General features: G+C 30.6%; 1 protein-coding gene across 1 annotated transcript in view; it reads left to right on the top strand.

Moving 5' to 3' along the window:
• LOC119688690 (serine-rich adhesin for platelets) overlaps positions 1 to 16970 on the top strand; it is a 124789-nt gene that overhangs the window by 102969 nt on the left and 4850 nt on the right. Inside the window, exons 14-15 of the mRNA XM_038103357.1 lie at positions 5137 to 6164; positions 7922 to 8054. Coding sequence (XP_037959285.1) covers positions 5137 to 6164; positions 7922 to 8054 — 1161 coding nt within the window. The remainder of the gene's footprint in view (positions 1 to 5136; positions 6165 to 7921; positions 8055 to 16970) is intronic.

Here is a 16970-nt window from a genome sequence, read left to right as displayed (position 1 = left end):
TAAGACATAAAAGAAAAACAAAGTTGATGCATGAGGATCACCCTGAGACACCTGTATATATCTACATAATTTTTCAGTAGATTTTTCAGAAGATAAAATTTTAGAAAAATTTATCAGTAGCATAAAACCTAAATGCCATTTCACTTCTACTTCAATAGGATTGTACGGAACTCCAATTTTAAATTTGATATATAAACAATGAATAAGCAGTTCTACACTCTAACATAACATATAATATATTTTCTTATATATCGGAAAAATTATTATATTAAATTACTATTTTAAATTACTACAACTGAAAACCATAAATGTGTTTTAAACTAGTACTTATTTGTATATATACAAGATTATGTTTTTTATGGTTCCAAAAATTTGAAGATAAATTAATTACACTTGCGATTAAAATTTAAATGTATTTTCAATCAAATGTACTGTATGAGACATCTTACAAACTAAATCTTTAGAACATAGTTTTCGGTGACTTGCTGGTAATAGCTCGGCCATAACATATATTTAATTTAATATATAATAATGCTAAACAGAGCTGCTATATATTGTTTGTTCACGCTTTCATATTTCATTAGCTAATCAAGTTGGAAAGTTTTTGATGTGAAAGGTAGCACACAAATTATAGCATAAGATAAGTCTAAGCTATTAAGTTATAAGACCATTGTATTCAAATTCAATCGAAAATGATCAATTAAACCGATCGATATCAGTTTTACCACTAATATTCTCTTCTCTAACAGATAATTTATTGAATGAAAGCAAATACATTGAAGTTAAAGACATTTTTCTATATGTCCCTCAGTCGACAGCTTATACATTGTGACCGAAAAGTTTCCGGTCACAATGTACAAACGCAAAATTCTTAATCTTCATCAATATTTATTTTATCTCCTTCAAAATATGCTCCATTAGAAGCGATACCACAAATGCCAACGTTTCTTCCAATCATCAAAACATTTTTTTAGGCGCTTTCCGGTATGGCTTTGAGTTCCCTCTGCGAATTCTGTTTTTCGTCTTCTATGGATTCAAAACGCGTTCCTCTGAGTGGTAATTTGAGTTTGGGAAACAGGAAAAAGTCACACGGTGCAAGATCAGGTGAATACGGTGGCTGTTTGATGGTATTTATTGAATGTTTGGCCTTAAAATCGTTGATAATGTTGGCTCGGTGCGAGGGAGCATTATCGTCATGAAAAATCCATGAATTATCCTTCCACAATTGAGGCCGTTTACGGCGGATAGCTCTCACGACCGATGCCTAGCTCTCGTGCTATCTCTCTAACACTCACATGAGGATTTTGGAACACGATTTCCTTTGCCTTTTCAATGTTTTCGTCGGTGGTAGAGGCCGAAGGTCGTCCAGAACGCGGCATGTCTTCGACGGTCGTACGACCGTCCTGAAAGGCTTTGTACCACTCATAAACTTGAGTTTTCGATAAAACTGATTACCCATAAGCCTTTTGTAGCATTCGCAACGATTCTGCACACGAAATTTCGTTCGAAACACAAAATTTGATGCAAACTCTTTGTTCAATATTTTTTTCCATTGTTTTTTCGCAACGCACTACTGAGGGGAACTGGTTTCAACAGCTGCCGTAAACGAACTGTCTGACAGATCGCGCTCATTTTTGGCATAGTAATTAAGGACAGTGCTGCCAAACTACATAAACTTAAAATATCGAAAAATATACAGCGCGCGAATTTTAAATGAGAACTTCCGAAAACCTTTCGGTCACAATGTATGCTAACTATATGTAAGTCCGACCCGACCAATCAAATATCATTAAACAGATTGCATTCTATAAAATATGATTTAGTTTCAAATTTAGAGTACATACATAAAAAAATAATAAAGTGTTCCTCAAATATAAATTGATGGTTTAGATATATCTAAATCTAAATCGATATATGGTATATAAAATTTAGTACATTCTCTTACATATTAAGTACATTCTGTACTGTATTTTTTTTGAATATATATATTAAAGAAGGAGAAGACTTATATCAAATTGTTCAGTTTATATGGTAACTGTAAGATATAGTAATCCGATTCAGGCCAACCTTTCAAGTAATCAAAGTCCTCATACTTAGTGTATATTCAGTTTTCTGAGTCTTTTTATAATTGATTAACTTGTATTAATTAATTAATGTAGTAATTAACTTGTAAAGTTAGTTATTGTGGGAGGCAAAGTTATTGCATTATAGCTTTATTAAAAACGGAAATAATTTTATACTTTATTCATTTCATACGAGTATTTAGTTAGTATGCAATTTAAAATTAAAATTTTGTAGTTGAAAATTTCTATATCCAATAACAGGGAATTTTTGGAATATTTTAATTTTTAATATGTGTTTTTGAAACACGTGAATTCTTGGTTTGTCTAAACAGCTAATACAAATGTACATACATAATACAAAGGTTCTAGGTTTACTCAATTCTTTATAAAAATAGAGTGGCCTTGTGTGTTAACAGTCGAATTTAGGGTTCAAATTTGATAGGATTCACTTCCTGGTACTTGTAAGCCGATATCTTTGATGGACAATTAAACTAGTACTTGTTTCCAAAAACTACTGACTTTTTATGTGAAATTATTAACTATGAAATCGTTAAATAACTTCAAATTTAAGCTCTATTCAAACAGTATGAATATGTAATTAAATTGTCTGCGAAGTAGATTTTCATATTTCTACGAATATTGTCCGCTCGAAAAGTTTTTTTATCAGTTAGAAAATCCTTAAACCCATTTCCGTTTCTTATAAATTTTTTATTATCCTTTTATTTTGCGTTTGCATATTTTCATTAAGTCTTTTGTTCCTTTTTTCTTTTCCCTTTTTACGCTTTTATTTCTTACTGAATTTAATTTGCGGATTTGTTAACGCTCGTTATCCTTTGTATGCATTTTCTTTCAGTTTTTAGTTTTAATTGTTTTCTCGATTCATTAAAGAGGGAAAAGGAGCTGTTGCGCTTTTAGATGTTTCTGGTCTGAAGTTACTTAAAATAAGAATTTTTTATTGTCGTAATAAAATAATTATTTTAAATGGTGTTTTTAATATTACCACTAAAATTAAAATTTCAAAAAATATGGACATTTGTATGGACAGCAGAAACGACTTTTATTCCACAACTCGTATTTGAGTTTTTATTTTAGATTAATTATTTTAAATTAATATTTAATGCAATAAAACGAGTACTCATATATACAGGGTGTTTTGTTTCAAAGTACTCTCACTTTAGGAATGAGTTCCTTGATTCAAAAGACGAGTCAATCTGTTTGGTAGGGGAATTCGTTACCCCTACCAAACCGACTTACAGAATTTTTAAAAGAACTCCACCCGAAAAAGGCACTTTGTGAAAAAATCTATAAACATATTAAAATTAATTCATTCAAAAATCTTAATTTCTATACCAGTGATGAACTTCCCATCAAATATTCCATAATTTCATGTCTAAATCAAGAGCTCTTTAAGGAAACTATAAATCATATATATGTTAGAACTCTAACAATATCAGTACCGCAACGGTCTTTTCTTTATTACTATTCTTTGGCAGCTTTAGCACCCAGAGTAAGTGATGAATTAATTCGCAGATACTTCACTTACTCTTAGATAAATCTTTAGTATATGTGTAGCACTATCCTCAGTATTCAATGCGCTCAAGTTTGCGCTGAAAATAAATATATACTGCTGAATTAGTAAAAGCTTATTAATTTTCCGATATTCTAGACGTCGAAGAAGTTTTTGACATAAAGACCTTCATAGGTCTTAAACAAAACGTTTAATTTTTTTATATGCCGAAATTTACAAAATGGTTCCGAAATTATTGTAAAGACTGTACTTATAGCTTGTAATTATCGTCAGTACTCATATTATAGGTTTCAATTTTTAAAGTGATTTGATTTTTAATAATTCTCAATATAATAAAAAAAAGTCAATATAATTTCCTATTATCTTTTTCTCAACCATTTTCTCAACCATAAAAAATTCGTGATGCCTAACCACTTTCATAACATGTGTAAATAATGTCAATAGTGAAAATTGCTTTTTGAATAACAAGAAATAGGAAAATTTTAATTAACTCCTTTGAAGTAATGGTCTCTTTTATTAAATAAAGAGAAACTCAATACGAAGAATGAGTTACACATTTTCACTTAATTAATGTAAAATGAAGAGCATTTCTTGAGAACTTCGCCACGCCACTTTAACACTTTAACTACCGTCATTAAATTTTAATAAAAATTACGCAAACATCCTTTGATATGCTTTCCTTTTTCCATTTCGTCTACGACAAGAAAATTTTAAATACAGTGCCTTTGCCTCTGCCTAACATTCTTTTACCTTTGCTTCGAAGAGCCGGATAATAAAGGTAAGTAATACATCGCCCTACTATAGCAGGGTGTGCTTTTCCACATTCTCTAAACTACTCTGATGTGTTTTCCGTAAATCTTTAAAATGTGGACGAAATTCCACCGGTTCGCAATTTCGTTGTTATGTGCTTAAGTTCTTTTTTCTGCACTCATCCATTCTGCTTAAAGACAGGACAAAGACAAAATACTGCGCCTTCCAGTGAAGCCACGTCTGCCTCCGGAGAGATAATAAAATTCTAAAAATTTATATAATTTTCCTTTTTTTGTATTATTGTTTAATTAAATCCCAAGATGTAAGGTAATAATAAATTGTACTCACTTGAAGGTTGCTGTTTCGTGATTATGAGTTAACTATGAAGAACAGGACAGAAAATCCCAAGTAGGAAACCAGAAATGGAGAAAACATTTAAAAGTAAAATTTGTCTTAAAAAATTAGTACAGTTTATTTGGAGCAGAAACTGCTGTTTGTGTTGAGATTAGGAATGCTGGATTCAAGGGACTCCGCAGTTTACATTGTCAGAAATAGCAGATTTTTGCCATTCTTATCTTGTCTTGCTGTTTATTTATCATTTAGCAAAATAAAATTATCCTTTTTAATATTATTTTTACTTGCAATTAAATACTTTAGGCACTTTTCGTTTCGCTATGCCTAAAATTTAATAAGGCATTACTTCATGCCAAAGAAGTATTCGGCATTATATATTTTATATTCATACTATGCCGATTCAAATCAAAAATTTTTATATTTTTATTCTTCTACTTACAGAATTGGCAAGCCATTATTAGCTCTTCTTTAGCCTCATTGCTACTATTGGGGGTATCGACACTCATAGCGATTGCTTTGGTAATTCACTCAGAACTAGTTCCTAAAAAGCTGTTGCACTCTACAAAAGGAGTATCTGCGGCAGCAACATCAACAAACGCCACACAGCTCACGTGCTCAACAGCAAATATAGTGGTTTCCAATATTGAGCAACAGCAGCAAGAACTGGAAAAACGTTGCGAAGCCACAAGTGGTAATGTAATCACAAATATAACTCAAATCAGCAACAGCAACAGATCGAGTACAACCGGCGCTAATGCAAACAACACCACCCACAACCGAACATTGAACCATGGTGCTGCGGTCGAAACAAATTTGCCATCCGGCATACGAGGCGCAATTGGCATAAGCTGGTTATTGCCTTTATTGTTTGCCATAACTTCACCGCTTATTTGCAGCATTATTGGCAAATGGCCACAAAATTGGTGGTTGGAAATTATGACCACAACGACGCACACAGCCACCACATCGATGGGTGGCGATTCCATCAATGAACAAAGCTCAAGTAGTAGCAGCGCTAATAACTACTTTTTAACACACATGCCACCACTCGTCAGTGATAATAATTTAATAGAGACAAATACAGCAAGAGCAACAGCAACAACAAATCCTTTCCTGTCATCTCAAAATGGAAAAACAACAACAAGCCAACCATTCTTTTTAGCGGAAGGAGTTTCGTCATCATTCTCATCATCGACAACCTCGTCGTCCGCAAATTGGTATTATCCGCAGCAACAACATCAGCACAGGTTAAACTCCGATACAACCAACACCGATATGAATGCCGATGGTAACGCCTATACAACATCCTCCTTAAGTTTCATCATTTTTATTTGCGTCGATTTGCTCTTCATTCTCCTCTTCCTGGCGCTATTTGCCATTTTAATCAAGAAGCTTTTGTGGATTTGGCATAAAAATCGAAATGTACAAACGCGTGCCATAGAAAAATTCAACGCAACAATGGCGCGAAGGTAAGTTGATTTTCGCCGACAATACAAAAAAGAGTACACAAATAAATAATAAATTATATTCTATTGGAAATCGAACATAAAAAACAGCAGTCAACTGAAATAAAAAACACGTAAAATAATTTGTGGAAACAGTTTTGACCTGTTTTACTTGCTCTCCAATTCAAAAATATTTGCTAACCTTGCAAATTCTTCTTCCATACAAGAACCAAAAATCGAAAACAGGAAAAACGCAGGAAATAAATTAAATAAAAGCTTCCAATCAAGGATAATACTAAGGCTAATAAAAATGTAGCATAGCAGAAGGAATCTTCTACGAAAGTACAGTTGAATACAAAAATATGTTATTTACCTTAATCAATTTTTCTGATGAGAGATTTGATATAAATAACTCCTACTCCAATTAAATTTACTTAAATGAGTATTCTTACCGGTTAATATACAAATTATAAAATTCTTAACATACTTTTAGGCTTCCCAAATATACAAAACATAAACATGAATCGCTTTCTAGAAAACGTGGTAGTTCCACGTCACAGCCCTTGGATAAAAAGGAAGTGATCGAGGAACCGAATACGTAATCATTATTGTGAATATATCGGCAAAAAATAGTGAAGAAATTCAGGAATAATTATTGAGAATAAATTCATTTGCATAATCTATATCATCATACCAAAAGATAGTAGCGAAGTAAAGTTTCATTCTTGATTGAATTAATTGAATTGAATTAGTTGATTGAACTAATATTATTTTTAAAGTTAAATCAATATAAACAAAATAAAATGTTATAGTGTAAATCTTTAATAACTATCTAGGGCACTACAATATCATAAGTAACTGTCGAAACATTATAATATCCATTGAAATTTACTGTATGATGCATGGAGAAGCATTTGATCCGGACGTATGATAGGTCCGTACTTTTTAAAAAGGGGGGAAAGTGTGACCCAAACAATCAATTATAATCTCCAGTCACATGATTACCAATTTATAGGCATAATGTTTAAAGTATGGATGTGAAAAACATGTGATTTCAACAGTGTAATATCTCAAGCCATAAACTACACAATATGTTTTGTTTTGGTTTCATTTCTAGAGAAGTTTCCTTGATGCCAAGATCAGGTTATTTGTCACGACTAAACTATTTTAGTAATATTATACAATGATCATGTTTATGGGAACAGTTTTAAACTTTCAGAACTTTGAATACAAGGTTAATTTAATTATATCCAAACTATTGTTCAATTTATTAAAAACTATCTCAAAATGATTCCCTATTATAAGATATCAAACGGAAGACATTTAAATGCTATTGTCTTTCACACCAAGATCCTACTCAATGTCTTGACGATATATAAAAATTAAATCTTATTCATAAGTATGTTTCATTATCTTTTTCTTCCGGGACCATAAAATGGACATCATTACTGTTAACTGCGCTAAAATAAAAATGGGCTGAGGCCATAAAGGTCGACATATTTTAAATGTAAAATGAGTAGTCTTCACTACACGAACATTTTTTTAAAAAAATGTACGATTATACAGACTACAGTGATATTGCCAATGATAGATTCTGCGCCTGCTTTTCTAAGTAGTAGCACTCGTATGTGTAATGATTAATGTGTCACTGCGATAAGTGTGTAAGCTCTTAGTAAGACAATTTTATTAAATAATTGCGATTTATGAAATAAATAAAATTAATTATATTCCCAATTATGTTCTTATTAATGCGAAAATTTCTTACAATGTCTTTTCTCTAGAATCGGACTACTTTATCGTTTAGGAATTTTACTATTCGTGAAGTTATCAACTGACGCGTTATTCATAGCATATGTGAACTCCTCAGAAAATTCATTATGGTGTTATCCTTTCGGCATATCTTGTATTCTATTGGTAAGTTTCAGAAATAATTCATTTTTTTTAAATATGATATGATATTATATGGATATTAACATAAGCAAAACAGAACATCTTTCTCAAAAAAAAAAATAAAGTTGTGGAAATTGTTTTAAGTTTTAATATCAGCTTCTGCAACTTGAATATACTTATTTCAGCGATTCTCTTGTTTATGGATCTCATCTCTTAAGTGGTTTCCTGAAATTTCTACGAACAATCGCTCTACTACATCCTAATGTAACCACTTTTAGACACAGAAATTGTTTGAAGTTTATGTCGAGACTTTAGGATACTGTTAAGACGAGACGCGACTGTTAAGATTTCATTGCTTAGTCCCTACTCTAGAAAACAAAATTGCTTTAAAAAAAAGTTGTCAATTTGATAATGATTTGAAGTCTTTTCTGTTTAACAATGCTAAACTTTTATTTATTTGCCAAAAGATATGAGGGAAACAGCTACTTCAAGAAGTGTGGAACTTTAAATATAATTCATAATAAAAAAGACGGTAAAAAGCGTCCCCTAGATCTTTGTATACAAACTAATATAAATATATACTAATAATTTGAAAAAAAATTGGCTGCGCATATATACGCAAATTAAAAATAAATCCAAATACTGTGAGAGTAGTCGATTTTTTTCAAGTTTGGCTAGATGCAAAGAACAATAATCTAGCAGAGATAATAACAAAGCTTTTATATTTTATTAAAAATAAGATATCTATTTCAATTAACTCAAATAAAACACAAGAGAAATCAAGATTTCTTATAATAGAGTTGAAAACACGCTGGATATAATGAAAGTTTTGAATATATATATATATATCATGGCTAAATTCATTTTTCAGTACTGAAGTGGATTAAGAAGTAGACGTAGGTTATTTTATTAAATTAATTTTATATTTTAAACTTAGTAACTTAGTGGACATCATATAAATACCATACATTATATAAAGCTTCTTAAAAAAACCAGGACAATTTGTCCGTACTTGAAAAACTACAAATGGGTTTTTATGCCTGTCAGTGTTCATAAAGTACTTATTCATGGAATGGATATAATAAGAACATATGATCTTCTTATTGGAGTATTATCTGAAGCTTTAGAAGCAGACACGTAAAGAATATAGAGAATTCCAGAATTGCACAAATACGGACCTAATACATCATCTATTATTAAGATCAGAACCAAGTTTTTCACAACAAAGAGAAAGGAAAACAATAAACAAATCATGATATCAGAAATGATATTAAACACTACAGATTCTTAGTATTCTGATGGAAGCATCTTCTAAATTATGTTTTTAAAAAATAAACTTGTATGAGAGAGATTTCACTAAAATTAATAAATATTTATTGGTTTAGATGATTAAGTTTGTGGGGCATGTGTGCGTAAAAATTCGCAAACCATGCAAATTATTCGGAAATGTTTTTATATTATGAAAACAGTTATTTATGCAAAATTTTATTTAGATTAATTCGTGCTTGTTATTTTTGACCAATTATTTTGTATGCCAGGTGGGCGTGAAAATAGGCAGATCACGCCCATATTTCAGAAATTTCTTGATATCCTCAAAATAAGCCCACATGCGAAATTTCATAAAAATAAAAATTCGGCGATAATATTAAATTTAGTTTTATTAATTCTTTATTAGTTTTAGTTATTATTATTAGTTTAATATTAATATTTAATATTTAATACTATTTAATGTGATGACTTACGAACCTGGATATGAGTTTTTGAACCAGTTGTACAAAGAAACACACACTAAAGTCTTTGTCAATTAAGTAAATTAACGTAAAATTTAATAAATTAATTTAAAATAATTTAATGCATTTATGTGGGATATCAAAAAATAGAATAATGTTATGTCATTACAATATAACAAAGAAAAATTACCTAATTGTGATAGATTAGAAATATGTTGGGACCCGCATGAGGTGCGTGGGTCGTGCTTTGGGCAGTCCTGTTGTAAATTATTGTTCATTTGCTAATTCTACAGAAGAGTTTATAAATGTTCAACAAGGAACAGAGCAGATGCTTCTCTAAAAAATGTACCTAATCGTGGTAGAATAGAAATGTGTTGGGACCCGCATGAGGCCCGTGGGTCGTGCTTTGGACAGTCCTGTTGTAAATTATTGTTCATTTATTGTTCAATTTTACATAAGAGTTTATAAATGTTCAACAAGGAACAGAGCAGATGCTTCCCTAAAAAAAATAGTAACTTTATCTGTGATTTATATTTTATATATGGAATATATATTGTATATAAAGTATAAAAAAAGCAACCAATTTTAAACAGGAAGTTTTTACAAAAAGTTTTTCTCAAATTTCGGGTATGTGCTATAGCATACCATAAAGACTTGGATATTGAAAACATAAAATTATTAACACTTCACAATTGTAATTATGAATAAATATGCATACTAATTTCTAGCAATAAATATAAAATCCTCTACCAATATTCACAAACAATACATGCATTGTGGAAAAAAACTATGCAAAATTACTGCATCGAGGATTGGGAAGTCTCCCCATTTTTGAAGCTACTTACCATGTGGTAATGCTCTTATCAACATATCCGAACATTTAACTTGAATTCCACATTCGGCAAGATACAAAACACAGCATTATAAAATATAATCTTCCACATTTTCAAAGGATTTTCATTCTCAATTATGTATGCAAATAAAGCACATTTCACGTCAACTTGGACAAACTCGTTACATTTGGATTTTAGGCATTAAGGATATCAAACACAACCAAATGAATGAAATTACTTCGTAATTTAGTGTAAAATAAAAATTTTAAATTTTGAAATTTAAAATTCTGTAAGTAAAACAATAAAATTTCACTGCGACTTTCAATTTAATGCACTAAAGTAGTTCTGAATATCTGAATATATCACTTAAATTATGATGAGTGAAGCAACCTCGTGCTGAGCCATCCTTCGTCGGCCTGCCATCTTGTGCGAATATCAGTTTTTTACTGATAGGCTGGTAGGCCCATATTTTTTCGCTAACACACAGAAATTTATGCAAATAATAATTCAAATAAATCGCTAATTTGCTGACTACTGCTTTGAGAGGACGAAAATGTGTGCTGTATTCGTGCTGCAGCAGCGACGGCTTCTTAGAACGCGAACTACCGCTTCAGTTTAGAGATAAACTCCATAAATATTAATATTAAAAATAACTTTTTTATGTGTGCTGCAAATGCTGCAAATGCTGCATGACCAATTACATTGTTCCTCGCTCTTAACCTGCTTTCAGGCAGTCCTTTGAGATCCTGCGTACGACGTAAGTTTTTGCTTATTTCATATTTAAATTTTATGCACTTTATGAGCAGAAGATTTAAAAGTCTTACACGATTTTCACTTCAAAAAGTTTTCCAAAGTTCACCTGTTAACTTTTGTAGTGCAAATTGAAAGTAATTCTTATTGGGTTCCTATAACTGAAATGGATTTAACATGAATAATGCAAAACATGGAAATATATATTATACGTGGAAGGAAACAACTTTTATATAGAAAAGAAATACACTCGTTTATTTTAGTTTTTCCCTCAAAGGATTTTTACAGGGTACATTAAATAAAAGTTTTCCTTTAAAGATTTGTGATTATATGAATTTTAATAATTTTACATTTATTAAATAGTAGCAATAAAGCGTATGCAGAATTAAAATCGATATTGCTATTATTAAGTGGATATCTTATACCCCAACCAAAAGTTTTATTGTTCAAAATAAAAGTTCAAGAACACTCACAAATTGATATATCGAAATTTCTTAATCGCATTATTTCAGATGGATCTTATTTCTTTGCCCGATATAAGATGCCTATTTATGTAAATTTTTTCAGTTATGCATAAATATCAGGAAAGCTCCCATTACTTATTTACTCTCGCATTTTCTATTCTCCAGAACTTTTGGAGAATTTGAAGGTCCCTTCAAGTAAATTTTTAGTTTTGAAGTTGATAATTCAATCTACATAGCCTTTCAAAATCGGTAACGATTTTTAACGTGTATTAAAAAAGGTGCTGAACGCATAACAGTGGCATCAATCGTCAATCCTATTGTCAATCAGTAGAACAATAAGGATCATGTCTAACACTCTATTAACATCAGCACACAATTAAACCACACTCCTCCTATTAAACTATAGTTTTTGAAGATTTTCAATGTAGCTTAATTGTAGCGAATAGAGCAGCCAGCAATTGTGACCTAATCCTACTATTTTGACATTTCTAACTATCATCGTCAACTATTGTAGTTTTATGGATCCCTCTGAGAACGATGTGAGAATAATCCCGAGGTTTGGCAGACCAGTCTTAGAAACAACTAAAATCCCGTAGACAATACCCTTTAATGTTTAGTGTAAACGGTAAACGGTAGTAAGTAAGATTCACTTGCGGCACGCGACTGGAGTTGTCTGGTACCACCGGGTAGGATTAGCCTCTGAAAAGGTTAGTTGCTTCAATGGGATTATCGTAATGGCTGTGGCTTAAACCCGTAGTTATGCAGGTAAAATAACGGTAGTAATTTACTTACATTCGATGTGGAGTCGACCGGTAGCTGTGACCCGAAGAGCAGCAGATATGTTAGAAAAGCCTCGCTCCTTTACAAGGAGAAAACTGTATTCAAATGTTCAGCTTCAATTCGTGCCACCGAGTTTCATTTAATCGAACGTTGGATTTAAGCAACAGTCGCTAACTACGGTAGCTGAATACAATGAAAAAATATGTCATACATGCATAATAATATAGTATCTAATGGACGTTTTTATCAAAAGAAATTTTTGTTATCAATATAATTCGTACAATCGCTACATGACTGTGCGTTTTCAAGTTTCCGTTGCATGGTTGTGTTTGATGTGTTCAACTGGACACACTTCGGTGTTTTTACAAATCTTTTAGTTGATAAGTTATTTATTAAGATAGTCCACGAAAGAAGTTACCTCAAGCACTTAATAATAAATGAAAAAATAAATGAACCTGCTCATCCTATGAAATGCCAGGTCGTAGGTATATCGCTAGCCAACATACTGGTCAGGCATACCTACTATGAACACGACTTTTCTCAATATTTCTATTTCTATTTTCTATTATATCTGTTAATCTGGTTAGCATATGCAATTAGGTTTATGGGTTATATATGTGTTAAGTATATAAGCGCAACGGCTGTTGACCTCATCATTTTGGCAGAAATTTGGCGGAAATAATTCTTAATAAATAAAAAATATAACAATATTTATTATTCGCAACATAGAAATTCACAAATGTAATCATTCCTGTTGATATGTTATATATGCGTTACTTAATTTTTTTGTTTTTTTTTTATTGAAGCAAGTACTACCTCAGGGCACAATAGATCTTTTAGGTAGCAGTGAACAATCCCTTCTATAATAAGTACTACCTCAACTTTTTATGCACTTTGAAGAAGTAACTGTGCATATGTGCTTCTTTAAAAGTTGTGTCTGGAAAGTACTTCTTATCTATAATGCTTTCAACATATGATATGCAATAAGATGCTTGGCATTTGCATGTTTGTAACTATATTTCCCTTTTCATATACGAGGATATGAATACATGGAGAATAAATTTAATGCAAATAGTACGAAACATATAAATGCAAGTACTGACATAAAATTCTCATGAATTTTCAACGAGTTCAAATTACGAATACCAACTGAAATAAAATAAAATCGACGAAAAATTGTGTGACTTATTTTAATCCATTAGTTTCATTTGCAGTTTCTTTTTACTTCCTACATTTCACTGCAAATTTAACGTTTAATATCCTTGCAGTGCTTTATCGTGTTTAAAGGAAACTGTGCGGTCATAACTCTCTAAGCTATAAACCACTGCAAAAAGAAACAAATGTTATAAAAAATAGTCTTTTTATAATAATTAAAAAGATATTTTACAATAGTGAAATTAAATTTTAATATTTTATTTATCTCTTTTATAACTCTATGGTAGTAGCTCAAATTGTCTTACGAAGAATGTTTCAGGAAATTAATTATCCAGAAATCTTAAAATACTAAATTTTAGTCCTCACAGTATTAATAATCCACACTATTTTTCACAGTTGTGAAATACCCATTAGTAGAGAAAAAAATCTCTCTCCGTCTGTAATTGACTGCTCAGCTCTCTTACCAGACCTATTGTGTTAAATAAACTTGCAAATTGTACGCAACTTGTTATCTACCAAAAATGCTACACCTCTAAATAGTTAGAAACGTTCTAAAGTGTTCATTAATGAAGTTCTTTGTACTCTACCTAATACAACATCCAACGCAAAAATATATTTGCCAATCTATTTAGTTACTAAGGGATTAGCTCTAAGATTAGTTGACTTTTTTTACTTTACCAGAAGAAAATTATAGCTATTAATCCCCTAAATACTAGATAAACGATAAGTGCTGAAACCTATGTTAAAATCTGCTTATCATAAGTCTTCGAAACTAAGTCTGTTAAGAAATTATAAAAAAGAAACTGCTTCGCTATTTTCTATATCACAATTTAAGAAATCGATCTAGCATTATATTCCTCGAGCCTTGTGCAATGTGATTTGTGGTTGTAGTCAAAAATATAAAAAATTTAAGAAAAAGGGTTAATTAATTTCGAAGTTTTTAATCTAATAAACTCTGGTTGTCACAAAAGTAGATTTACTGACTTTAAAAATGAATGGAAATTATTGGAATAAAATAACTTTATTTATATTAGTCCATTTGTACAACTATTTCGAAAACATTTTCCCATCGTGAAAGATATTTTCATATCAAAAACCATTCCATCATTCACGTGTGTTTTGCCTTTTTCTTTCTTAAATTAACCAATTTCACTTACAAACTTTTCCTTAAAACAGCTTTAAATAATGCAATCTGTACCAGTGTGAAAGTAAATATATAGTAGTAAATAAATATATAAAATAATAATGCACTTTACTACATTTGATATACAGCTTGCAATACAAAAAACATAAACATCAAGAAATATGAGTACCTATTTTCCAAAGTGAGAGACATCTACGGGATCCAAACGATGTCTATTCCTCTGCTTCATAAATCCAATAAAATAACCATATAGCTCTCAGTTTATCATGAAATCGCTTTTTCAGTGGGACAAAATTTAAAGTTCCTAAAGCGCTTTTTTTCAAAAAGTCATTATTTGCAGCAAAAATGTTTACCGGAAAATTTTATGACTTCGTTCACTTTTTGTATAGCTAGCACCGCATCTTTAGATCCCACTTACGTAAATCTCTTAATTTCTGGATTATACAACATTTTTTCATACAAAATGTACAACTTTTTGTAACTTATTTCGGCAGGTTAAAGATTGGTTATATAGTTTCATAAAAATTATGTTTACGTACACCTATTGCTATAAAAATATAAAAATATTATATGACACTCTCATATATATATACACATAAGATATACATATGTAAGAGATATGTCTTATATAAATATAAAATATATATTACAAATCCTTTTTTACTCGTATATTTATAAGCATTTAGGGTGGAATAATATAATAGATCTGAGCTCAACAATATGCAAATACATGACATTTATTTCAAGTTTTTCTCCTTCTGATATTGCCATGGACCAGTGAGCCCATGTATGTGTAACTTACTACTAACCAGATTTATATCATCTTACCTCGAATTTAATTGAAGAGAATTTTTGAAATCAAATACTCATAGTATCACAATAATGTTAAACTTTAAGACTGCATAGATATGAACTCAAAGTAATCACTCATTTCTTAACTGGATTTGCTACCAGCTTTCAAAAACGACAATAAAGGATATCGGCAACTGCAGGTTCGGTGGAATAAAAAAGTAAACTTTCATTAAACTAATAAAACTTTTAAAGTTACATTATATCTCCAGAAAGCTTTCATTAAACCGAGTCAGGTCTAAGATCTTGAATCAAAAATATTATTAGGTTTGTTAGGATTGGATTAGGAAACTTTTTCTAGAGATAGCAATTGAATTGATTATACTCAGATATATCTCTATAGCTTTACACGTAACTCCCGAAAACTAAAAAAAACAAATTCTATCACTCTGAAAACGAGCTCAAGTTTCCAACCTGAGTTTATTATATGAGGTCAGTTACAAAATTAATAGAGCTTTCTAAAAATGTATTTACATATATATATATGTATATTATATATATTTATATATATTTATTTAAGCATCTATAGACAATTTCTAACGTCTATAAGGTTAACTAGTCTGCGCACGCCTTTCATCACACTTGGAAAATTTTACCTAGTGAAGTATATAAATTGTCAATGAGATATATTTTGGAAATATGATACTAAATCCATTTTCCAACAAATAGGGGCTAATAATATTTGCTCAAGTTATTAACATCCGCTTATTATTTTCTATCTTTGGAAAAAGTTTAGAAACTTACTCTATTAACAATCTTCCAAAGTCGGTGACCGAGATTCAAAAAAAATGTCTTAAACTTCTCGTTATAAAATCATATTATATTTAGTTATGTATTCTTGTTCCTGAAAGTTTAAAGTTAGGGATGAGACGCAGACTAATATTTATTGTAATATTATTTGTGGCACTAGACTGACATTAAGATGAGTGGTGTTAGTGATGATAAGTGATGTTATCATTTTAATAATATCACTGTGTACTTATTGTGTACTCTCGTGCATCGTACATTGGTTTAGAAAATACAGGATTCCCTAAATAATAATTCGACATTCAATAATCCAATAATACCGACACTTATCTTTATTGTATTCTCTGTATCTAGACAAAACGAACAATCTGGACAAAAACTTCACCACTTATTATAATTAAATTCGTAATATATACTCGTAAAAATTGTGTTCCATGAAGACACAGCATTCATATAACATACATACTGTATATTAAGAAATTTTTAGA

Source organism: Teleopsis dalmanni, chromosome X (genome assembly GCF_002237135.1).
Source record: "Teleopsis dalmanni isolate 2A chromosome X, ASM223713v2, whole genome shotgun sequence".
Classification (NCBI taxonomy): Eukaryota; Metazoa; Arthropoda; class Insecta; order Diptera; family Diopsidae; genus Teleopsis; species Teleopsis dalmanni.
This window is presented reverse-complemented; position numbering and strand designations above follow the sequence as displayed.